This window comes from Canis lupus, chromosome 8, assembly GCF_003254725.2.
Source record: "Canis lupus dingo isolate Sandy chromosome 8, ASM325472v2, whole genome shotgun sequence".
Taxonomy (NCBI): Eukaryota; Metazoa; Chordata; class Mammalia; order Carnivora; family Canidae; genus Canis; species Canis lupus.
In genome coordinates, this window is record NC_064250.1 from 73,485,385 (window position 1) to 73,511,952 (window position 26,568).

General features: G+C 43.0%; 1 pseudogene and 1 gene segment (V, D, J or C); both read right to left on the reverse strand.

Annotated features, from left to right (window-relative positions):
• Nucleotides 1–21,492, reverse strand: part of LOC125755512 (immunoglobulin heavy variable 3-74-like) — a 44,338-nt pseudogene extending 22,846 nt beyond the window's left edge.
• Nucleotides 11,050–11,638, reverse strand: LOC112657493 (immunoglobulin heavy variable 3-21-like). The segment is given in 2 exon segments: nucleotides 11,050–11,369; nucleotides 11,496–11,638. Coding segments are annotated over 2 exon segments (366 nt in total).
• Nucleotides 21,493–26,568: the final 5,076 nt, after the last annotated feature.

A 26,568-nucleotide genomic window follows, 5' to 3' on the forward strand; every position in this document is an offset into this window, starting at 1 on the left:
CCAAGGAAATACAAACGATTTTAAAAACATATTATGAACAGCTATACGCCAATAAATTAGGCAATCTAGAAGAAATGGACGCATTCCTGGAAAGCCTAAAACTACCAAAACTGGAACAGGAAGAAATAGAAAACCTGAACAGGCCAATAACCAGGGAGGAAATTGAAGCAGTCATCAAAAACCTCCCAAGACACAAGAGTCCAGGGCCAGATGGCTTCCCAGGGGAATTTTATCAAACGTTTAAAGAAGAAACCATACCTATTCTCCTAAAGCTGTTTGGAAAGATAGAAAGAGATGGAGTACTTCCAAATTCGTTCTATGAGGCCAGCATCACCTTAATTCCAAAACCAGACAAAGACCCCACCAAAAAGGAGAATTACAGACCAATATCCCTGATGAACATGGAAGCAAAAATTCTCAACAAGATACTGGCCAATAAGATCCAACAGTACATTAAAAAATTATTCACCATGACCAAGTAGGATTTATCCCTGGGACACAAGGCTGGTTCAACACCCGTAAAACAATCAATGTGATTCATCATATCAGCAAGAGAAAAACCAAGAACCATATGATCCTCTCATTGGATGCAGAGAAAGCATTTGACAAAATACAGCATCCATTCCTGATCAAAACTCTTCAGAGTGTAGGGATAGAGGGAACATTCCTCGACATCTTAAAAGCCATCTACGAAAAGCCCACAGCAAATATCATTCTCAATGGGGAAGCACTGGGAGCCTTTCCCCAAAGATCAGGAACAAGACAGGGATGTCCACTCTCACCACTGCTGTTCAACATAGTACTGGAAGCCAGGGGAATTTTATTTTATTTTTTTTTTCAGGGGAATTTTAAAAAAGAAAACTATATCTGGGAGCATCACAATGCCAGATTTCAGGTTGTACTACAAAGCTGTGGTCATCAAGACAGTGTGGTACTGGCACAAAAAAAGACACAGGGATCTATGGAACAGAATAGAGAACCCAGAAGTGGACCCTGAACTTTATGGTCAACTAATATTCGATAAAGGAGGAAAGACTATCCATTGGAAGAAAGACAGTCTCTTCAATAAATGGTGCTGTGAAAATTGGACCTCCACATACCGAAGAATGGAACTAGACCACTCTCTTTCACCATACACAAAGATAAACTCAAAATGGATGAAAGATCTAAATGTGAGACAAGATTCCATTAAAATCCCAGAGGAGAACACAGGCAACACCCTTTTTGAACTCGACCACAGCAACTTCTTCCAAGATACATCCATGAAGGCAAAAGAAATGGAAGCAAAAATGAACTATTGAGACTTCTTCAAGATAAGTATCTTGTGCACAGTCAAAGAAACAGTCAAAAAAACTATAAGACAACCTATAGAATGAGAGAAGGTATTTGCAAATGACGTATCAGAGAAAAAGCTAGTATCCAAGATGTATAAAGAACTTATTAAACTCAACAGCAAAGAAACAAACAATCCAATCATGAAATGGGCAAAAAACATGAACAGAAATCTCACAGAGCATGACATTGACATGGCCAACAAGCAATGAGACAATGCTCCGCATCACTTGCCATCAGCGAAATACAAATCAAATCCACAATGAGATCCCTTGTCACACCAGTGAGAATGGGGAAAATTAATAAGACGGGAACCAACGAATGTTGGAGAGGATGTGGAGAAAGGGGAACTCTCTTGCACTGTTGGTGGGAATGTGAACTGCTGCAGCCACTCTGGAAAACTGTGTGGAGGTTCCTCAAAGAGTTAAAAATAGATCTTCCCTGGGACCCAGCAGTTGCACTGTTGGGGATTTACCCCAAAGATACAGATGCAACGAAACCCCAGGACACCTGCACCCTGATGTTTCTAGCAGCAATGTCCACAATAGCCAAACTGTGGAAGGAGCCTCAGTGTCCATCGACAGATGAGTGGATAAAGAAAATGTGGTTTATGTATACAATGGAATATTACTCAGCCATTAGAAACGACAAATACCCACCTTTTGTTTCGACGCGGATGGACTTGGAGAGTATTATGCTAGTGAAATAAGTCAATTGGAGAAAGACTAACATCATATGGTCTCATTCATTTGGGGAATATAAAAAATAGTGAAAGGGAATAAAGGGGAAAGGAGAGAAAATGAGTGAACATATCAGTGATGGTCACAGAAGATGAAAGACTCCTAACTCTGGGAAAGGAACAAGGAGTAGTGGAATGAGAGATGGATGGGGGTGATGCGGTGACTGGGTGACAGGCCCTGAGGGGGGCACTTGACAGATGAGCACTGGGTGGTATACTACATATCATCAAGTTAAACTTCCATAAAAAATAACATGGATTGCTCTCACAGAGTTGGAATAAATCATTCTATTATTCATATAGAACCAGAAAAGACCCTGAATAGGCAAAATATTTTGTTTTTAAAGATTTTATTTATTTAGGGGAATTCAAGGTGGCTCAGGGGTTTAGCGCCACCCTCACTCAGGGCGTGATCCTGGAGACCGGGGATGGAGTCTCATGTCAGGTTCCCTGCATGGAGCCTGCTTCTCCTTCCACCTGTGTCTCTGCGTCTCTCTGTCTGAATGTCTGTCATGAATAAATAAATAAAAACGTTTATTTATCATCTCTCATTTATTCATGAGAGACAGGGGGGCAGAGACACAGGCAGAGGGAGAAACCAGCTCCATGCAGGGAGCACAATGTGAAACTCAATTCTGGGATTCCAGGATCACACCCTGGGCCAAAGGCAGGTGACAAACTGCTGAGCCATCCAAGGATCCCAAGGCAAAAGAATGTTGAGCTAGAAACCCAAAGCTAGGGTATCACAACACCTGACTTACAAAGAGATGATCATCAAGATAGTATTGTATTGACACAAAAACAGACAAATAGATTAGTGGAACTGAATACAGAACTGAGAAATGGACCCTAAACTCCTTGGTCAACTCATCTTTGACAAAGCAAACAAGAATATCCAATCAAAAGGAGGACAGTCTATTTAATAAATGAAGGTGAGATAATTGGAGAGCCACAAGAAAAACATAAAATGACCATTCCTTCACACCACACACACAGATAAACTCAACGTGAATGAAAGATCTAAATGGGAGCCAGAAAAGTATCCAAATCCTAGGGGAGAACACAGGTAGCAAAGTTTTTGACCTCAGCAGCAGCAACGTCTCAGCAGTCACTTCTCTGAAGTCATAAGAAACAAAAGCTGAAATGAACTCTTGGGATTCATCAGGATAAAAACATATTCACAGCAAAAGGAAACAGTCAGCAAAACTAAAAGCAACCTATGGAATGGGAGAAGATATTTGCAAATAAAATGTCAAATAAAGGCCTATTCCCAAGATCTATAATGGACTTATCAACCTCAACATGCAAAAAACCACATAATCTAGTCAAGAAATGGGCAGAAGAGATAATCATTTCTCCACTGAAGACATATGAATATCCAACAGAGACATGAAAAAATATTCCCCATTACTTGGCCTCAGGAAATATCCATGAAAACCACAATGAGATGCCACTTCACACCAGTGAGAATGGCTAAAATCAACAGGATAGGGAAAACAAATGTTGGTGAGGATGTGGTGAATTGTTGGTGGGAATGCAAGGTGGTCCATCCACTTTGGAAAATATTTTTGAGGTTTCTGTATAACTTGAAAATAGAGCTACCTTATGATCCTGCAATTGCACTACTGGGTATTCACCCCAAAGATACTTATGTAGTGAAGTAACGTGGTGCCTACATTCCATGTTCATAGCAGCCATCTCCACAGTAGCCACCTGTGGAAAGAGCCTAGATGTCTTCTGACAGATGAATGGATAAAGATGTGGTAAATACACAGTGGACTATTCCTAAGCCTCCAGAAAAGATCAATTACTACCATTTATATCCATAGGGATGAAACTGGAGGGTATCATGTCAAGTGAGTTAAGTCGATTGGAGAAAGACAATAATCACATAGTTACTTCAATATACGGAATATAAGCAATAGTGCAGAGGACCATAAGGGACAGAGGAGAAACAGAATGGGCTGAAATCAGAGACGGAGACAAACCATGGGAGACTCAACTCTGGGAAAAACATAAGGGTTGCTGTAGGGGAGGTGGGGGGATGGGTAACTGGGTGATGGACATTAAGGAGGGCTCATGATGTGATGAGAACTGGGGGGTTTATGCATCTGATGAATTATTGAGCAGTACATCTGAAACTGATGATGCGGTATTTGAATTTAAATAAAAAATAAAATAAATAGAAAAATAAAAAATTAATTTTTATTTTAATGAGAGTTAGCTAATATGCTGTGTGATATTAGCTTTAGGTATGCATGTAGTGATTCAATACCTTCATAAATCACTTGTGCTCATTAGAGTAATGCTCTCTTTATTTCCCATCTGATTTGTTATTCCCCACACTCCTCCCCTCTTGTAACCCTCCCGTGATCCCTGTGTTAATAATCTGTTTCTTGGTTTGCTTCTATCTCTCTTTTTTACCCTTTGTTCATTTGTTTTTGTTCGTAAATTCCACATGTAAGTGAAATCCTATGGCGTTTTGTCTTTTCTGAATGACTTATTTCACTTAGAATAATAACTTTTAGATCTCTGTTAGTGCTCCTGGGAGCCTGAGGGCATCCCTGCTCTTCCTGGGATCCTATCCGAGCTCCCTACCAGGTGCTTTCCCTCCAGGAAGATTGGTAAAGCTCCTACTTTTTTGGGTCTGGGCTTTCCTGTCCTGGGGCACTTGCCGGGTGGCCTTAGCCTGGCTCTTCGTGTGGGCCCCTCCCCTTTGGATGCTTTTTTATTTCTTTATATTTTTTCCATCTTCCTACCTTGATAGAAGTGCAGACTCTTCTCACTGTAGCATTCCAGCTGTGGTGCTGGGAGAATTGGACATCCACATGCAGAAGAATGAAACTAGACCACTCTCTTTCACCATACACAAAGATAAATTCAAAATGGATGGAAGATGTAAATGTGAGACAAGATTCCATCAAAATCCTAGAGAAGAACACAGGCAACACCCTTTTTGAACTCAGCCACAGTAACTTCTTGCAAGATACATCCACGAAGGCAAAAGAAACAAAAGCAAAAATGAACTATTGGGACTTCATCAAGATAAGAAGTTTTGCACAGCAAAGGATACCTTTTTTAAATAATAAATTTATTTTTTTATTGGTGTTCTATTTGCCAACATACAGAATAACACCCAGTGCTCATCCCATCAAGTACCACCCTCTGTGCTCGCCACCCAGTCATCCCCACCCCCCGGCCCTCCTCCCCTTCCACCACCCCTAGTTCATTTCCCAGAGTTAGGAGTCCTCCATGTTCTGTCTCCCTTTCTGATATTTCCTATCCATTTCTTCTCCCTTCCCCTCTCTTCCCTTTCACTATTATTTATATTCCCCAAATGAATGAGACCATATAATGTTTGTCCTTCTCCGATTGACTTATTTCACTCAGCAAAATACCCCCCAGTTGCATCCACATCAAAGCAAATGGTGGGTATTTGTCATTTCTAATGGCTGAGTAATATTCCATTGTATACATAAACCACATCTTCTTTATCCATTCATCTTTTGGTGGACACCGAGGCTCCTTCCACAGTTTGGTTATTGTGGACATTGCTGCTAGAAACACTGGGGTGCAGGTGTCCCAGTGTCTCATTGCATCTGTATCTTTGGGGTAAATCCCCAGTAGTGCAATTGCTGGGTTGTAGGGCAGATCTATTTTTAACTCTTTGAGGAACCACCACACAGTTTTCCAGAGTGGCTGCACCATTTCACATTCCCACCAACAGTGCAAGAGGGTTCCCATTTCTCCGCATCCTCTCTAACATTTGTGGTTTCCTGCCTTGTTAATTTTCCCCATTCTCACTGGTGTGAGGTGGCATCTCATTCGATTTTCAAAGTAGCAAAGAAGAAGTCAAACTCTCCCTCTTCGTCAATGACATGATACTCTACATAGAAAACCCTAAAGACTCCACCCCACTATTGCTAGAACTCATACAGCAATTTGCCAGTGTGGCAGGATACAAAATCAATGCCCAGAAGTCAGTGGCATTTCTATACACTAACAATGATACTGAAGAGAGAGGAATTACGGAGTCAATCCCATTTGCAATTGCACCAAAAAGCATCAGATACCTAGGAATAAACCTAACCAAAGAGGTAAGGGATATATACTCTAAAAACTACAGAACACTTCTGAAAGAAATTGAGGAAGACACAAAGAGAGGGAAGAATATTCCATGCTCATGGATTGGCAGAATTAATATTGTGAAAATGTCAGTGTTACTCAGGGCAATTTACACGTTTATTTTTTTTAAATTTACATGTTTAATGCAATCCCTATCAAAATACCATGGACTTTCTTCATAGAGTTAGAACAAATTATTTTAAGATTTGTGTGGAATCAGAAAAGACCGTGAATAGCCAGGGGAATTTCAAAAAAGAAAACTATATCTGGGGGCATCACAATGCCGGATTTCAGGTTGTACTACAAAGCTGTGGTCATCAACACAGTGTGGTACTGGCACAAAAACAGACACATGCATCAATGGAACAGAATAGAGAACCTAGAAGTAGACCCTCAACTTTATGGTCGACTAATATTTGATAAAGGAGGAAAGACTATCCACTGGAAGAAAGACAGTCTCTTCAATAAATGGTGCTGGGAAAATTGGACATCCACATGCAGAAGAATGAAACTAGACCACTCTCTTGCATCATACACAAAGATAAGCTTAAAATGGATGAATGATCTCAATGTGAGACAAGATTCCATCAAAATCCTAGAGGAGAACACAGGCAACACCCTTTTTGAACTCGGCCACAGTAACTTCTTGCAAGATACATCCACAAAGGCAAAGGAAACAAAAGCAAAAAAGAACTATTGGGACTTCATCAAGATAAGAAGCTTTGCACAGCAAAGGATACAGTCAACAAAACTAAAAGACAACCTACAGAATGGGAGAAGATATTTGCTGATGACATGTCAGATAAAGGGCTAGTTTCCAAGATCTATAAAGAACTTCTTAAACTCAACAGCAAAGAAACAAACAATCTAGTCATGAAATGGGCAAAAGACATGATCAGAAATCTCACAGAGGAAGACATAGACATAGCCAACACACACATGAGAAAATGCTCTGCATCACTTGCCATCAGGGAAATACAAATCAAAACCAGCTGTTCTTTCTTTAAATCTCAGACTGAATTTGTAGGTTTGCAGGATGATTCGAAAGTTATCTATGTAAGTTGGTGGGGACAGGTGACTTGGAGACACTACTCTTATGCCATCTTGCCATCTTACCAGGTTTAGAAATTGTTCCCAGTGTTCATGTCAGGAAGTTTTCAGAGCATGGTGCTAAGACCCTAAGATGAGACGACTGCTCAACTGACCTCCTTCCCTGGATTAAGTGCTCCCAAGTTCCTGAGCTCCCTGATGGGTGTGAATGTCTCCTGATAGTCCTAGTGCACCTGTTGGATCTCAGTATCCCTGCATAGATGCACGGACCCCTTTACTTCCCTTCTCCTGTGCCCACATCAAACATGAGACACTTTCAGCATAAGTATCCTAGAGCCTCCTCCTGTTCAGAGGTTGTGTCCCTCTACTTATTTACCATCTTTGCCTCCGCAGTATGTTCCTGGCCTGTAAATCTACTTCCTTTACTGTAGTCAGAGGTGATCCAGAATCTTGTATCTACTCGTTCTTAACATTTTTAAGAGTCAGAAGCATTGTATATTAAATAAAAGAGAAAAGAAAGTGAAAGAAGTTTTCTGGACTCAAATTATAATAAATAGACTGACAAAATGCTCAGCCTCAAACCTGTACCAACTTCAAGGATTAGGAAGGGTTGACCCAGATTGAAAAAGAGCCAGTAGTTGGAGTCTGAGATTCAGAACACTCTCTTGACTTCATCCTAATGGAGTTTTCCCAGATGGATATGGATTGTTAAGTTGTGATGTCTTTTTAACTTTAATTTTCCACTTCTGGAACAGGAATGTTAATACCTGTTGTTTTATGCTTGCCCTACTGTTATATTTAGAAGGAGATGATCTGTGTTCTAAGGCACCACCATACTGATTCCCAGAGAGGCTGCACCCTTTCCCACCCACATCTCCTGACCAGATAATTCTAGATAATTCTTCAGGGCCTCAGTTCTAGTGGAGGTGGTATCAGGGCTCATTTAACAAGCTGAGCAGAGCACACCCAGTTAAAACTCATCACAAACTTGGCAAGGACAACACACTCCCACTGCAGGGAGAGCCGCTGAGACACCTGATTTGAAGGAAAGAGCAGCCAAAACAGGACAGCACAGTGCACACAGCACATACCTGAGGCATTCTCTGATGTGCCTGACTCAGGAGACTATATGACATCTTTTCATAAAGGTCTTATTTTTGTAGCACGAACCATAACTGTCTTTTCTAACACAGAGAGGAAGGTAGAGACTTAGAGGAAATGCTGATATGTAGTATTGAATTCCATTTTGCAGCTCTGATCCACCTCAATTTTGGGTTTCTCACGTAAGTCCCTTTGGCCATGCCAACTGATACAGGACTTCTGTTTTACCTCCAGATCCAGCAGTTCCCATCCCTGAGGGGATTGTGTGCATCAGGGAGATGGCCAGCAGCCCACACCATCCAACGTGCAGCTATATCCACTGTAGGAAGACAATAATAATTGATAATAATATGTCTTCAATTCTTGTCCTTGGGAAGTTGCCTCACCTCCTGCCTGAAGCCCATATCACATGGTGAGAAGTGCTTTCTCTCTTTGTCACTCATTAGTGAGATGATTTTCATGGAACACAAAAGTCAACCATTATTATTATTATTTTTATTTTTTATTGGTGTTCAATTTGCCAACATATAGAACAAAACCCAGTGCTCATCTCATCAAGTGCCCCCCTCAGTGATCAACCATTATTATGCAAAATAATATAATAATTGTATAACATACACTCAAACAGGTAATGAATCCTTAGCACTGAGATAAGAGTAGGGATGGAAACAAATTTAGGTAATTTTGACATAAAATACCAGATTCACATTTGATCTTCAGCATATAAAGCAGAAGGAATTCCACACACCGCCTTTGCTATAACAGCATTGGGAAGGAGGAGTTAAAATGCTGGATCATGGGTCCTTGAGCTTGACTTGTTCCTGGAATAGGTAGTTATTGAATAATTCTGAACATGCATGAAATCACACAAAGGTCTCACAGAACAAAAACTGCAAGTGCACACGTAGAAAATCGACCTCCTTTTGGGATGTAGGAGATGTGGATGTTGTCATGGGGAGATATAGATGTGGTGATGAAGGCAGGAGGGAAGCTACTTCCAGAAGCTTCTGCAAAGTATTATGAGCAGCAGACAGGAAAATCTGAACATTTAGATGTCTGCTTCCATGGGGAAGTCCCTGGGTTAAAGATGCTCAGGTGGTAAATATGGAGAAATCCCAGGATACTAATGGGTCTAAAGAACCCCAGTCTGGTAGGAAGAATGTGTGGTACCAACGTGATGCACAGCTACTAAGGACAGGAGCATGGAAGTTGGCTGAGTACAGTGAGTCTAGGTGTGGGTTTCCTGCTCTGTTTTGCTATAACCTGAGTGTTTTCCTGGGACAAGTTGTAAAGGACTAAAAAGTGGTGAGACCCTGTTTTAGTGTGTTTGGTGATATCACCGCATTCCCATAATGGGTGGATTAAACAACAGATACTCATTCTCATAGTTCTGGGGTCTGGGGAGTCTGAGGTCCAGGTGCAGGCAGATGAGGTGTCTGGAGAAGACCCACGTCCTAGCCTGTCCTTTCTCTATCACCTCACATGGAGCTAGTGGGCAGGAGGCTTTCCCAGTCCTGGTGTATAAGGGCCCTGATCCAATCATGAGGCTGCAACTTCTGACCTAAGTGCTCCCCTAAGGCCCCACCTCCTCCTCCCATCACATGGAGGTTAGGTTCCAACATGGGGATGGTAAAGGTCACACACAGTGAGCTGATATCAGCACCCAGTGATCAATGAGTTATTCCCTGCAGGTGGAAGACTCCCTCTCTTCTTTTGTTATCCCAGTTTTCAAAATTGGTTAGTGGAATTTGTCATCACAGTGCATTCTTTGAGTCTTAACTGCTAGCTCCTTGATCACCAGTCCTGCCACCTCTCCTCCTGCCCCACTCATGGGAAATCCAGGAGGTAACCTTGAATTCCCTCCATTGATGCAGAGGGGACACTGACTCCACACAAGTCCCTCCTGGAGCAAGAACCTTTCCCCACCACTGAACCACAACACGCTTTCTGAGCTGGTGTCCTTTCCTGGCTCCATCCAACCATTTATGACTTGCTGAGAGGTCTGCCCTGCTCTCAAAAGACAATTGATAAGGCCTTTATACTATTCTCTCTCTCTCTCTCTCTCTCTCTCTCTCTCTCTCTCTCTCTCTGTGTGTGTGTGTGTGTGTGATCCTCAGATTCTGCATCCACAGCATATCCGGTAGAGGCTACCCTTCCTTCCAGTCTGTACTAACATTGAAGCTGTGGGCATGGTCAAATATAGTGACGCCACCAGGAGTCTTTCTTCTTTAGCTTTAGATGGTTGATGCCTCTGTAGCCTCATGTCCACCAGGCACTTTATGCTGCTTCTAGGAATCATGCTCGTTGAACTGGGTGGTCCTGTGATGCACAGGGAAGGCAGGTGTGGCTTAGGTAAAGATTTAGTTGATGTACATGGAGATATTTGCAATTGATTGATGTTTAGGGAAAGTAGTAAGCAAGTGTAAGCAACTCTGTCTTTTGTGCCTGTTATAGTAGTCGTTTCCTATAAAAAGGAAGTTTCTAAATCAGAGATTGAGTAGATAAGCACAGAACCATTTGTCTACGGCTCCTGTGGAAACTGCTCCATGGAGAGGAAGCCCGGGCCCTGACAGGAAACCTCCCCATAACATCCATCTGCACCTGCTCCTGGGCCTTCAAGAGGGAAGTGGTGAGGAGTGTGCACCCCCTGGTGGTCCCGATCCCCTTCTACAGGGAGGTTTGTGTCTGGGCTCACACAGAGGTCACCTCACTGTGTCCCTTGCACAGTAATACACGGCCGTGTCCTCGGCTCTCAGGCTGTTCATCTGCAGATACAGCGTGTTCTTGGCGTTGTCTCTGGAGATGGTGAATCGGCCCTTCACAGCGTCTGCGTAGTATGTGCTACTTCCACTACTGCTAATTTCTGAGAGCCACTGCAGCCCCTTCCCTGGAGCCTGGCGGACCCAGTCCATGTCATAGCTACTGAAGGTGAATCCAGAGGCCACACAGGAAAGTCTCAGGGACCCCCCAGGCTTCACCAGGTCTCCTCCAGACTCCACCAGCTGCACCTCACCTTGGACGCCTGCAAACACAAGACATCCTGGTCAGAAAACTGCCCCACATCCCGTTTCTCTCATTTGCCTCCACTCACATACTCAAGGTCTCTTGTTCTCCATGAATTACCTTTTAAAATAGCGACATGAATTACCTTTTAAAATAGCGACAAGGAAAAGCCATCTGAGCACAGACTCCATGGTGTGTTGCCTGTGTTCTGTCTTGATCCCTGAATGGGGTCACCTGTGGATCCTGGGGCTGGGGCTCCTCTCCCAGCTGCAGGGTAAGGGCTGGGCTGGTTTAATCAGCGGAGAGAGGGCCCTATTTGCATGTCATCTGACTATATCTTCAGCTCTTTACTATAATTGGATATCAACAAGTTAATAGCAAGGATTGCATTACCTTTGCAGATCACTTTGTGCAGATGTCACTGTGGAAATATGAAGTTCTCATCTGTGAGCGGTGTTGCCTTTTCATTTTTGTTTTCTTTTTAAAAAGTCTTTCATTAAGGGATCCCTGGGTGACTCAGCAGTTTAGTGCTTGCCTTCAGCCTAGGGCCTGATCCTGGAGACCTGGGATCAAGTCCCACATCAGGCTCCCTGCATGGAGCTTGCTTCTCCCTCTGCCTGTGTCTCTGCCTTTCTTTCTCTCTGTGTCTCTCATGAATAAATAAGTAAAATCTTTTAAAAAATAAAAATTAAAAAAAAGTCTTTCATCAAAATAGGTCATTTTTAGTATGATATTTTATCTACTATTGAAATTTACTGCTAAATATTTATTTTTGATGCTCATTGAAGGGACTATTTTTGTTAATTTGATAAAGTGTGGAATCATAACTATATTTGTTTATTTTATATCCTGAATATTGCATGAAATAATTATTTCCTAGAGTTTGTGGATTTTGTAGACATTGCCCCCATATCGGATCATGTCATTTGGAAACAATTTTCTTTTTATCTACTGATTTTATTTATTTTTATTTTTTATTGACTAATTTCCCATGGAAATCAGCTTGTTGGGACAGAAAGATTTCTCTTCTATTCTTCTGTTTCTATGTCTAGTCTAATAACTCAGTAGACACAAGACAAATCTAAGTGGAGATGCATTTCATTTTCCACATGCGTAAGCTATGTAAAATACGACACCCAGACAATGATCACTGTAGGCAGCACTTCTATCTGTTAGACAATACGAAATTGTGTTTGTGGTTAATTAAGACCAGGAATTGGGTTTGGGTCAGTGAATGAGTGAGGAGCTGACATGAATTGTTTGCATAGCCTTCTGGATCCTGTGATCCTTATTCTGGTTCTGACAATTGTTCTCACCTTCTGGTACAAGGAATGAATCATTCCCATCACAAATTTATTTCCTGCCATCAGGGGGACTCACTTTCCTTTTATTTTAATATTTTTTATTGGATTTCAATTTGCCAACATATAGCATAACACCCAGTGCTCATCCTGCCAAGTGCCCCCCTCAGTGACCATCACTCAGGCACCCGAATCTGTTGCCCACTTCTCCTTCCAGTACCCCTGTTCATTTCGCAGAGTGAGGTGTTTCTCATGTTCTGTCTCCCTCGCTGATATTTCACTCATTTTCTCCCCTTTCCCTTTATTCCCTTTCACTAATTTATATATAGGACAGATCTATTTTTAACTCTGTAAGGAACCTCACACAATTATCCAGAGTGGCTGCACCAGTTCACATTCCCACCAACAGTGCAAAAGTGTTCCCCTTAACTCCACGTCCTCTCCAAAATTTGTGGCTTCCTGCCTTGTTAATTTTCCCCAGTTTCACTGGTGTGAGGTAGCATCTCATTGTGGTTTTGATTTGTATTTCCCTGATGGCAAGTGATGCGGAGCATTTTATCATGTGCTTGTTGAACATGTCTATGTCTTCCTCTGTGATATTTCTGTTCATGTGTTTTGCCCATTTCATGATTGGATTGTTTGTTTCTTTACTGTTGAGTTTAATAAGTTCTTTATAGATCTTGGATACTAGCCCTTTATCTGATAGGTCATTTTCAAATATCTTTTCGAATTCTGCAGTTCTTATTTTTTAGTTAGTTGTCTGTTTCTTTTGCTGTGTAGAAGCTTTTTATCTTGTTGAAGCCCCAAGAATCTTTTTTGCTTTTGTTTCTCTTGCCTTCATGGATGTATCTTGCAAGAAGTTGCTGTGTCCAAGTTCAAAAAGGGTGTTGCCTGTGTTCTCCTCTAGGATTTTGATGGAACCTTGTCTAATATTTAGATCTTTCATCCATTTGGGGCTCATCATTGTGTATGGTGCAAGAGAGTGTTCCAGTTTCATTCTTCTGCATGTGGATGTCCAATTTTCCCAGCACCATTTATTGAAGAGACTGTCTTTTTTCCAGTGGATAGTCTTTCCTCCTTTATCAAATATTAGTTGACCATAAAGTTGAGGGTCCACTTCTGGGTCCTCTATTCTGTTCCTTTTATCTATGTGTCTGTTTTTGTGCCAGTACCACATTGTCTTGATGACCACAGCTTTGTAGTACAACCTGAAATCTGGCATTGTGATGCCCCCAGCTATGGTTTTCTTTTTTAAAATTCCCCTGGCTATTCGGGGTCGTTTCTGATTCCACACCAATCTTAAAATAATTTGTTCAAACTCTCTGAGAAAGTCCATGTTATTTTGATAGGGATTGTATTAAACGTGTAAATTGCCCTGGGTAACATTGACATTTTCACAATATTAATTCTGCCAACCCATGATCATGGAATATTTTTCCATCTCTTTGTGTCTTCCTCAATTTCTTTCTGAAGTGTTCTGTAGTTTTTAGGCTTTAGATCCTTTACTTATTTGGCTAATTTAATTCCTAGGTATCTTATGCTTTTGGATGCAATTGTAAATGCGATCAATTCCTTAATTTGTCTTTCTTTAGTCTAATTGTTAATGTATACAAATGTCACTGATTTCTGGGCATTTATTTTGTATCCTGCAAACTGCTGAATTGCTCTATGAGTTCTAGCAATTGAGGTGAAGTCTTTGGGTTTTCTACATACAATATCATATCATCTGCAAAGAGAAAGTGTTTGACTTCTTCGTCAATTTGAATGTCTTTTGTTGTTGTTGTTGCCTGATCTCTGAGGCCAGGACTTCTAGTACTATGTTGAATAGCAATGGTGAGAGTGGACGGCCCTGTCATGTTCCTGATCTTAGGGAAAAGGCTCCCAGTGTTTCCCCATTGAGAACGATATTTGCTGTGAGCTTTTCAAGATGGCTTTTAAGATGCTGAGGAATGTTTTCTCTATTCCTACACTCTGAAGAGTTTTGATCAGGAATGGATGCTGTATTTTGTCAAATGCTTTCTCTGCATCTAATGAGAGGATCATATGGTTCTTGGTTTTTCTCTTGCTGATATGACCAATCACATTTTTTGTTTTATAAGTGTTGAACCGGCTTTGCATCCTGGGGATAACTCCCACTTGGTCATGGTGAATAATCTTCTTAATGTATTTTTGGATCCTATTGGCTAGTACCTTGTTGAGAATTTTTGCATCCATGTTCATCAGGGATATTAATCTATAATTCTCCTTTTTGGTGGGGTCTTTGTCCGGTTTTGGAATTAAGGTGATGCTGGCCCCATGGAACGAGTTTGGAAGTACTCTATCTCTTTTTGTCTTTCCAAGCAGCTTTAGTCGAATAGGTAGGGTTTCTTCTTTATACGTTTGATAGAATTTCCCTGGGAAGCCATCTGGCTCTGGATTTTGTGTCTTGGGAGGCTTTTGATGACTGCTTCAATTTCCTCCCTGGTTATTGGCCTGTTCAGGTTTTCTATTTCTTCCTGTTCCAGTTTTGGTAGCTTGTGGTTTTCCAGAAATGCATCCATTTCTTCTAGATTTCCTAATTTATTGGCATATAGCTGTTCATAATAAATTTTAAAATCGTTTGTATTTCCTTGGTATTGGTGGTGATCTTTCCTTTGTCATTCATGATTTTCTTAATTTGAGTCTTTTCTCTCTTCTCTTTAATAAAGCTGGCTAATGATTTATCTGTCTTATATTCTTTCATGGAACCAACTCCTGGTTTTGTTAATCTCTTCCACAGTTCTGGTTTTTCTTTCATTGAGTTCCGCTTGTATCTTTAACTCACTTCTTCTGCTGAGTGATGGTTTATTTGCTGTTCCTTCTCCAGCTCCTTTAGGTGAAGGTTCTCTTTTGGATTTGGGTTCTTTCCAGTTTTTGGATGGATGCTTGTATTGTGATGTATTTCCCCCGTCAGGACTCCTCTTGCTGTATCCCAAAGATTTTGAATGGTTGTATCTTCATTCTCATTAGTTTCCATGAATCTTTTTAATTCTTCCCTAATTTCCTGGTTGACCGTTTCATCTTTTAGCAGGATGGTCCTTAACCTCCACGTGTTTGAAATCCTTCCAAACTTCTTCTTGGAATTTAGCTCTAGTTTCAAAGCATTATGGTCTGAAAATATGCAGGGGACGATCCCAATGATTTGGTATTAGTTAAGACCTGATTTGTGACCCAGTATGTGGTCTATTCTGGAAAAAGTTCCATGTGCACTTGAGAAGAATGTGTATTCAGGGATCCCTGGGTGGCGCAGTGGTTTGGCGCCTGCCTTTGGCCCAGGGCGCGATCCTGGAGACCCGGGAACGAATCCCACGTCGGGCTCCCAGTGCATGGAGCCTGCTTCTCCCTCTGCCTGTGTCTCTGCCTCTCTCTCTCTCTCACTGTGTGCCTATCATAAATAAATAAAAGTTTAAAAAAAATTTAGAGAAGAATGTGTATTCAGTTGTGTTTGGATGTAAAGTTCTATAAATATCTGTGAAATCCATCTGGTCCAGTGTACAAATAAAGATCTTGTTTCTTTGGAGATGTTGTGTTTAGAAGACCCGTCGATTGTAGAAATCACTATATTCATGTCACCAAGTATAAGTGTATTATTATTAAGTATGTCTTAACTTTGGTTATTAGTTGATTGATATGACTGGCGCCTCCCACATTCGGTGCATAAATATTCATGATTGTTATGTCCTCTTGTTGGATAGATCCTCTATGTATGGATGATAAGTATGATATAGTGTCCCTGTTCATCTCTTACTGCAGTCTTTGGGATAAACTTTAATTTATCTGATATAAGGATGGCTACCCCTGCTTTCTTTCTTTTTTTAAAATTTTATTTATGATAGGCACACAGTGAGAGAGAGAGAGAGGCAGAGACACAGGCAGAGGGAGAAGCAGGCTCCATGCCCCGGGAGCCCGATGTGGGATTCGATCCTGGGTCTCCAGGATCGCGCCCTGGGCCAAAGGCAGGCGCCAAACCACTGCGCCACCCAGGGATCCCCCCTGCTTTCTTTTGAGCACCATTTGAATGGTACAAAGTTCTCCAACCATTTATTTTCAAGCTGCAGCTGTCCTTCTGCATAAAATGCGTCTCTTGTAAACAGCAAATAGATGTGTCTGTCTTTTTTATCCAGTTTGAAACCCTGCGCCTTTTGATGGCATCATTAAGCCCATTCACATTCAGAGTTACTATGGAAAGATATGAATTTAATGTCATCATGATACCTATTCAGTCCCTATTGTTGTGGATTGCTTCTTTGGACTTCCTCTTTCTTTTACAGTGTCTCCCCTAATATTTCTTGCAGAGCCGGTTTGGTGGTCATATATACTTTCAGTTTCTGCCTATCTTGGAAGCTCTTTATCTCTCCTTCTATTCTGAATGAGAGCCTTGCTGGATAAAGAATTCTTGGCTACACGTTCTTCTCATTTAGGACCCTGATTATATCCTTCCAGCCCTCTGGCCTGCTAGGTCTCTGTGGAGAGGTCTGCTATTGTTCTGATATTTCTCCCCATAAAGGTTATGTATTTCTTGTCTCTTGATGCTTTAAGAACTTTCTTTTTATCTTTGGAATTTTCAAGTTTCACTTTAAATGTTGAGGTGTTGAGTGGTTTTTATTGCATTTTGGGGGGATCTATCTCCTGGATCTGAATGCCTGTTTCCCTTCCTAGGTTAGGGAAGTTCTCTGGTATGATTTGTTCAAATACATATTCTGGCCCTCTGTCCCTTTCGGCGCCCCTGGGAACCCCAATTAAACATAGATTTTTCCTTCTGAGGCTGTCATTTATTTCCCATAACCTATCCTCATGATCTTTTAATTGTTTTTCTCTTTTTTCCTCACCTTCCTTCCTTGCCATCAACTTGTCTTCTTTGTCACTCACTCGTTCTTCTACCTCATTAACCCTCATTGTTAGAACCTCTAGTTTGGATTGCATCTCATTTAATTGATTTTAATTTTGGCATTATTAGATCTAAATTCTTCAGTCATGAAGTCTCTTGAATCCTTTATGGTTTTTTTCTAGAGCCACCAGTAGCTTTATAATTGTGCTTCTGAATTGGCTTTCTGACATTGAATTGTATTCCAAATTTTGTAACTCAGTGGGAGAGAGGACTGTTTCTTTTCTTTTTTTTTTTTTAAAGATTTTATTTATTTATTCATGATAGTCACACAGAGAGAGAGAGACAGAGAGGCAGAGACACAGGCAGAGGGAGAAGCAGGCTCCATGCAGGGAACCCGACGTGGGATTCGATCCCGGGTCTCCAGGATCGTGCCCTGGGCCAAAGGCAGGCGCCAAACCGCTGCGCCACCCAGGGATCCCGAGAGGACTGTTTCTGATCCTTTCTTTTGAAGTGAGTCTTTCCTTCTAGTCATTTTGCTCAGTGCAGAGTGGCCAAAAATAAGTTGTACTGGAAAAGGAGAAAAAGAGAGAAGAGACAAAAGAAGAAAAAAAAAAAAAGAAAAAGAAAAGGGGGGGAAGCAAACTGGAAACAAAACCAAGGGGGAGTATCCTCTGATTCTGTATACTGTATATCCCTCGACTTCCCCTGGAACTTTCCAGTGCTGCTTGGTCAATAACTTGCTTTTCCCCTCTCCGTCTAGCTGATTTTCTGGGGGAGAGGCCTGCTGTGCTGCTACTCAGGTGTGAGCACGTGGGGGAGCTGCTCAACCCCTGCCTGGTGCAGGGCTCAGTGGGAGTTGTTCATCCCGTTTATCCTGTGAGACCACTGTGAGGCTCAGTGGTGGTTGTTTATCCTGTTAGGCCCCAGGAGGAACAACCACAGTGGCAGTGGCCAGCTCTCCAGCTCTGGAGTCAAATCCTGAAGTAACTACCGCAGCTCCCAGTCCACAGGGGCCTGGATGCTCTGGGTGCAGGTGGCTCTGATCTGCACAGCTTGGGGCCTCCTGGCATCAGGAACGTCCTCACCGTCCTGGGCCCTCCCAGCCTCTGCCTGTTCCCGGGGGAGTGCTGGATCCTGGGCTGTGTCCACTGGTGCCTTGGGCTCTGAGGCCTGCGCTGCTGGAATCATGCTCCCAGGCTGCGCAGTTCCCAGCACGTGGAGCCTCTGCCGGAGCTGCCTCTGAGATGCTCCCGAGCCCCACCATGCACGCGCTGCAACCCTTTAGGGAGCTCTGCTGTGGGGTGTGGTGCGCTCTCCCCTGGGCGCAGGTGCTCTGTTAGTGCCCCTGGGAGCCTGAGGGCATCCCTGCCCCTCCTGAGATCCTGCCCAAGCTCTCTGTGAGCGCCTTTCCAACCGGGAATATTGGTGAAGCCCCTGCTTCTCCGGGGATGGGGTCTTCCTGTCCTGGGGTCACTCACTGCACAGTCTTAGCCCGGCTCCTTGCGGGGCCCCTTCCACTTGGATGCTTTTTATTTCTTTATTTTTTTCTGTCTTCCTACCTCGATAGAAGCACAAACTCTTCTCACTGTAGCATTACCCCTGTTCTCTCTTTAAATCTCAGACCGAATTCGTAGGTTTTCAGGATGATTTGAAAGTTATCTAGGTAATTTGGTGGGGACAGATGACTTGGGGACCCTACTCTTCTGCCATCTTGCCCCCTCCCTCCCATATTAATAACTCTATAACCAATATTTAATTCCCAGTTAATGCTATAAAATGCAGTTGAATGAAACAGAGGATGAGTCAGTAGAGACAAGTTCAAATTATTGAAAATAATGACTGAGAAGAGGAAACAAAGGTAGAGACAACAAAGTCAGACGTTTGGAGCTCAGTTAATCCTGATGTCATAATTATATTCATATGATAGGAGTCCCAGTAGATGAGGAGGCAGGAAAAAGAAGTTATTTGATTAAATAATAGCTGAAAAGTTTCCCAATCTCAGGAAGAACACAGACTTCAAAATCCTAGAAGCACAGAGAAGTCCCATTGATCCAATCATAGGGCTGAACCTCCTTACCCAAGTCCACCCCGAAGTCCCCTCCTCTTCCTCCCATCACATGTGCACTAGGTTCTAATCTGGGGATGGTAGACATCACACACAGTGAGCTGACATCAGCACCCAAAGGACTACTGAGTTATTCCCTTCAGGTGGAAGGTCCTCCAATCCAGCTCCTCACCCTGAGGAGCCTCATGGATCCAGTAAAAGCTTCTGGTCTCTGTGTGCACACAGTGCACACGTGACCTCCACAATCAGCTGGTGACGTTGGGGAGAGGAAAGCTTCCACCTGAGACTCTGGGTTATCCTTGGTCCGTTTCTATAATCACTTTATACTGTGTAAGGCTTCTAAGAAATATTTATCTCATTTACCCCCCTAAATCATTCTTTTTCATACTTAGAACAACCATTTCTCTCTATTGTTCTACCAGTTTTCATACTTGTTTAGTGGAATGATTTCTTATACCATATTTTGAATGTACCTGCTAGATCCTGGACATCTATTCCTCCCTATTCTCCAGCTCCACAAACATGGGTCATCAAACCAAAACCCATAGGTTTCCCTCCTTTGATGCAGGGGGGTCACTGACTTCACACAAGCTCCTCCTGGAGCAGGACCCCATCCCCACCACTGACCCACAACACACTCCCTGAGTCAGTGTCCTTTCTTGTTCCATCCAAGAATTTATGACTTGCTGCGAGGCCTGCCCTGCTCTCAACAGACACAGTAAATGTGATAATGATTTATACTCTCGTGTGTGTGTGTGTCTGTGTGTGCATGTGCGTGTGTGCATGCGTGTGTGACCTCCATATTCCACATCCTAATAACAACCTTGAGGAGTTACCAATGCTCTTCCATGTTACCACTAATATGAATGCTGGTAGTTGGGTTCATTACAGTGACACTTCCAGAAGTTCTCAGTTTTGCTTTCTACTCCTGATCCATCTATAGCTTCCTGTCCATCATTTGGTTTATGCTACTTCTATCAACCTTACACGCTGAGCAGGGGGGTTCTCTAATGAGAAGGTGGAAACTCCTAAAGGGGAAGTTGAGTGCACTGAGATATGTGTCATTAAATAATGTGTAGGGGCAGTAGAGAAAAAGTGTAAGGAAACTTCTTTAGTGCATGTAAAAAATAGTTTATATTAAATCAAATGTCATAAATTACAAAGTTTATAAGAAGGCCCTTAATCGCGTGTCTAGAGAGACTCCCTAGATAACCTGCTTCATGGAGAGGAAGCCCCAGACACTGACAGGAAACCTGCCCAGAACCTCCATCTGCACTGCTCCTGGCCTTCAAGACAGAAGTGGTGAGGAGTGTGCACCACCTGGGGGTCCCGATCCCCTTCTACAGGGAGGTTTGTGTCTGGGCTCACACTGAGGTCCCCTCACGGTGTCACTCACACAGTAATACACGGCCATGTCCTCGTCTCTCAGGTTGTTCATCTGCAGATAGAGCGTGTTCCTGGCGTTGTCTCTGGAGATGGTGAATTGGCCCTTCACAGCGTCTGCATACCTTGTGCTACTTCCACCATTGCTAATGTATGTGACCCACTGTAACCCTTTCCCTGGAGCCTGGCAGACCCAGTCCATGTCGTAGCTACTGAAGATGAATCCAGAGGCCACACAGGAAAGTCTCAGGGATCCCCCAGGCTTCACCAGGTCTCCCTCAGTCTCCACCAGCTGCACCTCAGCCTGGACTCCTGCAAGCACAAGACATCCTGGTAAAAAAACTGTCCCACGTCCCGTTTCTCTCACTCACCTCCACTCCCATACTCAAGGTCTCTTGTTCTCCATGAATTACCTTTTAAAATAGTGACAAGGAACACCCAGCTGAGCGCAGACTCCATGGGGCATTGTCTGTGTTCTGTCCTGATCCCAGAATGGCGTCACCTGGGGATCTGGCGCTGGGGCTCCTCTGCTAGTTGCAGGGTCAGTGTTGGGCTGGTTTAATCAGCAGAGAGAAGGCTCTATTTGCATTTCCTCTGAGTATATATTCAGCTCTTGACTAAAATTCTATTCTAAGAAGTTAATAGCAAGGATTGCATTACCTTTGCAGATCTCTTTGTGCAGATGTCACTGTGGAAATAAGTTCTCATCTGTGAGTGATGTTATCTTTTTTTAAAAATTTCCTGTTATTGGAGTTCAGTTTGCCAACATATAGCACAACACCCAGTGCTCATCCCATCAAGTGCCCCCCTCAGTACCTGTTACCCAGTCACCCCCATCCCCCGCCCACCTCCCTTTCCACCACCCCTTGTCATTTCCCAGAGTTAGGAATATCTCATGTTCTGTGTGAGCAGTGTTATTTTTTCATTTCTGTTTGCTTTTTAAAAAAACCTTTCATCAATGTAAGTCATTTTTAGTCTGGCATTTTATCTCATATTGAAATGTAATCCTAAATATTTATTTTTGATCTCATTAAAGGAATATTTTTGTTAATTTTATATAGATATTTTTTTTGTGTGTGGAATCATAGCTGTATTTGTTTATTTTATGTCCTGGATATTCCTTGTAATCCTGAATTAATTCCTACTTTTGTGGAGTTGTAGACTCCACAACATGACTACATGATTGCCCCTGTAGCAGATCATGTCATTTGGAAACAAAGAATTTTTCTTTCTCTCTATTGATTATGATTTTATTGCCTAATTTCCCTGGCTAGGTCTTCAAATCGTTTGGGCAGAAAGATTTCTCTTCTATTCTTCTGGTTTGTTTGTCTTGTCTGATAAATCAATAGGTAATTTACAGATCTAAGGAGAGATGCATTTCATTTTCCAGGTGCATGAGCCATGTAAAATACAACATCCAGACAATGACCACTGCAGGCGCGCTTCTGTCTGTTAGACAATAGACATTGCATTTTGGATATCTAAGACCAGGATTTGGGTTTGTGTCAGTCAATGAGTGAGGAACTGACAAGGGTTGCTTGTATAGCCTTCTGGGCCCTGTGATCTCTACTCTGTTTCTGAGGATGTTTTTCCTCTCTTGATACAGAGAAGGGGTGGACCCCACCAAAGACTTATTTCCTATCCTGAGCAGGACTCACTTTCCATGAGTGGACTTAACTTCTGGAAACAGCTTCAGTACCAGTGAGTTTACATATAAACTAAGCAATAGGATGGCAGAGCTGAGATATACTAAACACCAGGTCATGCCACCAGGATGGTGTAGAAACCCTCTAGATGAATGACTGCATATAAACATACAGATAAAGGGTAAACAATTATTGCAGGTGTTTGAGGGTTTCCAGTAATGAGCTCACCTTTGAAAACCTCCCTCGTCTATGGAGGGAGAGTAACAGACACAGGTGGGTATTAGGTTGGGGACATGAGGGACCAACGTCATTCTCAGTGGTGAGGCACACACCCCTCAGCAGTCAGCATAACACAACTCTGGAAGAAGATGGTACCACTCAAATCTCACTGTGTCATCAGAGACACTACTTGTGGACATGCCAGAGCATCATTACTTGGGTTCATGTGTCACTAGGGTCATATCGTACCCTGTTCTGACTGCTGTAACATTGTGCAAGGACTGGATGCATTTAAACAGCAGATACTCGGGACGCCTGTGTGGCTCAGTGCTTGGGCATCTGCCTTTGGCTCAGGTCATCCTGGAGTCCCAGGATCCAGTCCCAGATTGGGCTCCCTGCATGGAGCCTGCTTCTCCTTCTGCCTAGTCTCTGCCTCTGTGTCTGTGTCTCTCATGAGTAAATATATGAAATATCAAAAGAAAAGGGACACCTGAGTGGTTCTGAATAGAATAAATGGCAGAAGGATGAAGACTTCCATCATTCTTCCTGCCCACAGGCTTGATCTGGAACATCCATTTCCTCCTGCCTTGGAGACAGTTACACATGCATGTCCCCTGGTTCTCCAATGAAAGACTAGGGCAGAGTCAAATGAAAATTTCTCTACTGGCTTTTCTGGGTATCGACCTCAGGACTGCACATCATAGACTTCTCAGCCTATTCAGTCACGGGAGTCAATCAGCTATTAGTTATATTCCTCAGGAGAACCCTGAGCAGTTCATGCTATTATCTCTTGTGGGGTAAAGTAATTTCAGAAAGATCTCATCCTACAATGTCCTGAGAAGCAAACTGCTGTGAATGAAGCATCATGTTGTGTGTTTTTGGCAAGAGCTGGGTGAGGATCGTGAGCAGCAATGAGATCCTGGAGAAACCTCATGATACAAGAAGGGGGAGATGCCCGGTGTTTGGACTCACATGGTGGAAGCCAACTTCTGTTCATTCTGGGGTCAATTCCTAGAACTTGCAGACGGGAAAGTGCAAATGGGATCTCAGGGCGATATAATCATGTATGTAATAGGGGCAGATAATGATTTCGACTAAGGAATATTCTAATAAGATGAGTCCATTTGAAGTGAAATTTTATTTTTTTTTTATTTTTTATTTTTTTTTAATTTATGATAGTCACAGAGAGAAAGAGAGGCAGAGACACAGGCAGAGGGAGAAGCAGGCTCCATGCACCGGGAGCCTGACGTGGGATTTGATCCCGGGTCTCCAGGATTGCGCCCTGGGCCAAAGGCAGGCGCCAAACCGCTGCGCCACCCAGGGATCCCTGAAGTGAAATTTTAAATATCAATTCATGTAGTTATTTAAAATTTTTTTTTTTTTTTAATTTTTTATTTATTTATGATAGGCACACAGTGAGAGAGAGAGAGGCAGAGACACAGGCAGAGGGAGAAGCAGGCTCCATGCACCGGGAGCCTGACGTGGGATTCGATCCCGGGTCTCCAGGATCGCGCCCTGGGCCAAAGGCAGGCGCCAAACCGCTGCGCCACCCAGGGATCCCTGTAGTTATTGATATAGAGTCAACTGTTGGTAATCACATATTTCTGTATTTTGTCCATCAATAAATTTCATTTTTAGGTATTTTTCATGTAAATATTTTATAAAAATTTTTATTTCACACCCTATAGCACTTCCTGTCCTACCTGCATTTTAGATAGTTCCAGAACAAGGCGACCCCAACTTCTCAGAGGAAATCCTTCCCCAGATTCCTGTGCACCTGCTCCTGGGGCAGAAGCCTTGTGCTGCGTGGTCCTGAACGCCCCCTGCAGCCCAGACCCTGACTCTAATTGAAGGACCCTGTCTGGGTTCACACGTATTTACTGCAGTGTCTCTACTCAAGTACTACATTATGAAAGGGTGCAGAATATGACATCCCAAGTGTGTCCCTGGAATTTATGCTTCTCAAGAAAGAGCCAGTGGAGAGACATACTAACCCTCCTGACTCTGGGGTGAAGACAAGTCTCCCGAAGGAAAGGCGTCCTCCTTATTCCAGGAAGAGACATTTCATTATGAGAAGAAATAGGATTTTAGGGCCAAAGAACCTGTACAAGCAAACCTTACTTCTTCAGTAACTTAATTCCAGAAACCCACATTTCTATTTGTTGTCATGCCTTCCAATCCCAACTTTTTATATAGATATAAGTAGTTTCTTCATTGCTCACATCTCTGTGCCTTTATATTTTGCAAGCTGGTATACATGCAAAGTTAACATTATTTTTCTCCTGTTTGTCTTATGTTCAAGTATCTATTAACCCATCCTAAGAACCTAAAAGGGAATGAGGGAAATCTTTCTGCCCCTACAGTGGGAGTGTTGTACCATCAGAGAGCTCTTTCAGTGACATCATGTGCTCTGATAACATCTCCTGCAATCGTGATCTGGGTTCCTACCTGTGCAGTCAGCTGAGCAAGGGTTCTCTGAACCCTGATGGAGCCATTTTGCTGGAGCCCCAGATGCACTCACAGTCCACACTCACTGGAATCCAGAAACTCAAAGTTCTCTGGGAAGCCTCTTATCTCCTTTAGGTTCCTGAGGTTGAAGTTCACATTTGACTATATCTGCTCATGCAGACACAGGCAGATTACAGTTCTCTGCACCTCCACTGTCCAACAACAGACACACACACAAAGACACACAGACACAGACACAGACACAGACACACACACACACACACACACACTGTAGCTGATATTTGCAGTAAGGATCCCAATGTGCCCTTGTTCCCTGCACCCAGCTGATGTGCATTTTCCTCCACATGGAAGTTGGGCCTGGGTTTGTGACTTGTTTCACAATATGGAACTAAAGCAAATATGATTCAGAGATGGGGAAGTGTGTGCATGTTGGTTTTGTATGTTCTCTCAGCATCTGTTACCCTACAGGTCAATGGACAGGAGGGTCCAGGTCTGCCCCTCAGATTATCGTTCTCAGGATGACACACTCTGTCATTGTTTCCAGCACTGTGCCCCATACCCATGGGGAAAGTCTCAGGAAACACCAAGTCCCTGGAGGTCCTCTTTCCCAGACAGCACAGCCAGGAACCCAAATCAAGGTCATGGAGGTCACTGGAAAGTGCAGTCTCCCCAGAAGCAAAGATAGCAGTTGTTGCAGTAATAGAGTTCCTGGGCATGTTGGATCAACATCCCCTACCTGAATGACAGGGAAGGATCTCTAAACTGGGGGTGGCCCTCCTGGAGATCAGTGTCTATCTCTCCTATGCAAATGGTCTCTCATATAGGTCATATTTCAAGAACAGAAAAGATTCACACAGACAGCATAGTGGAGGAGATGTATCTGCTTCTGGTTTGGATAAAAATAACTCCTCACTAGAGCTTGATGTTGCGTGTCGATGGTCCTCTTGGGTCTTCTTCAGGGTGAGCAGTGATGCTGGGCACTGGGAGGATTCTGGTCACTGTCCTGGTTTATGGTCATCCAGCTTGTATCACGGTCATGTTCTATACATCTGTACACATGACACATCAGGCTGCCTACAAGTGTGTGTCCCCTCCAACCTGGGCTGGGTGCTGGGATCATGCCAACCATACAAGAGACCTGGTCAGTGCACAGACTCTGGGCTGTACTCACTGCTTCTGGGTTAGTGTAGACACCACCAGGCATGAACATAGTCCTGGAGCAGAGGAGAGGCAGGAGCTGTCATCCATTGACCATTCCTGGCCTGAAGCTGAGGGTCTGGTGACCCCAT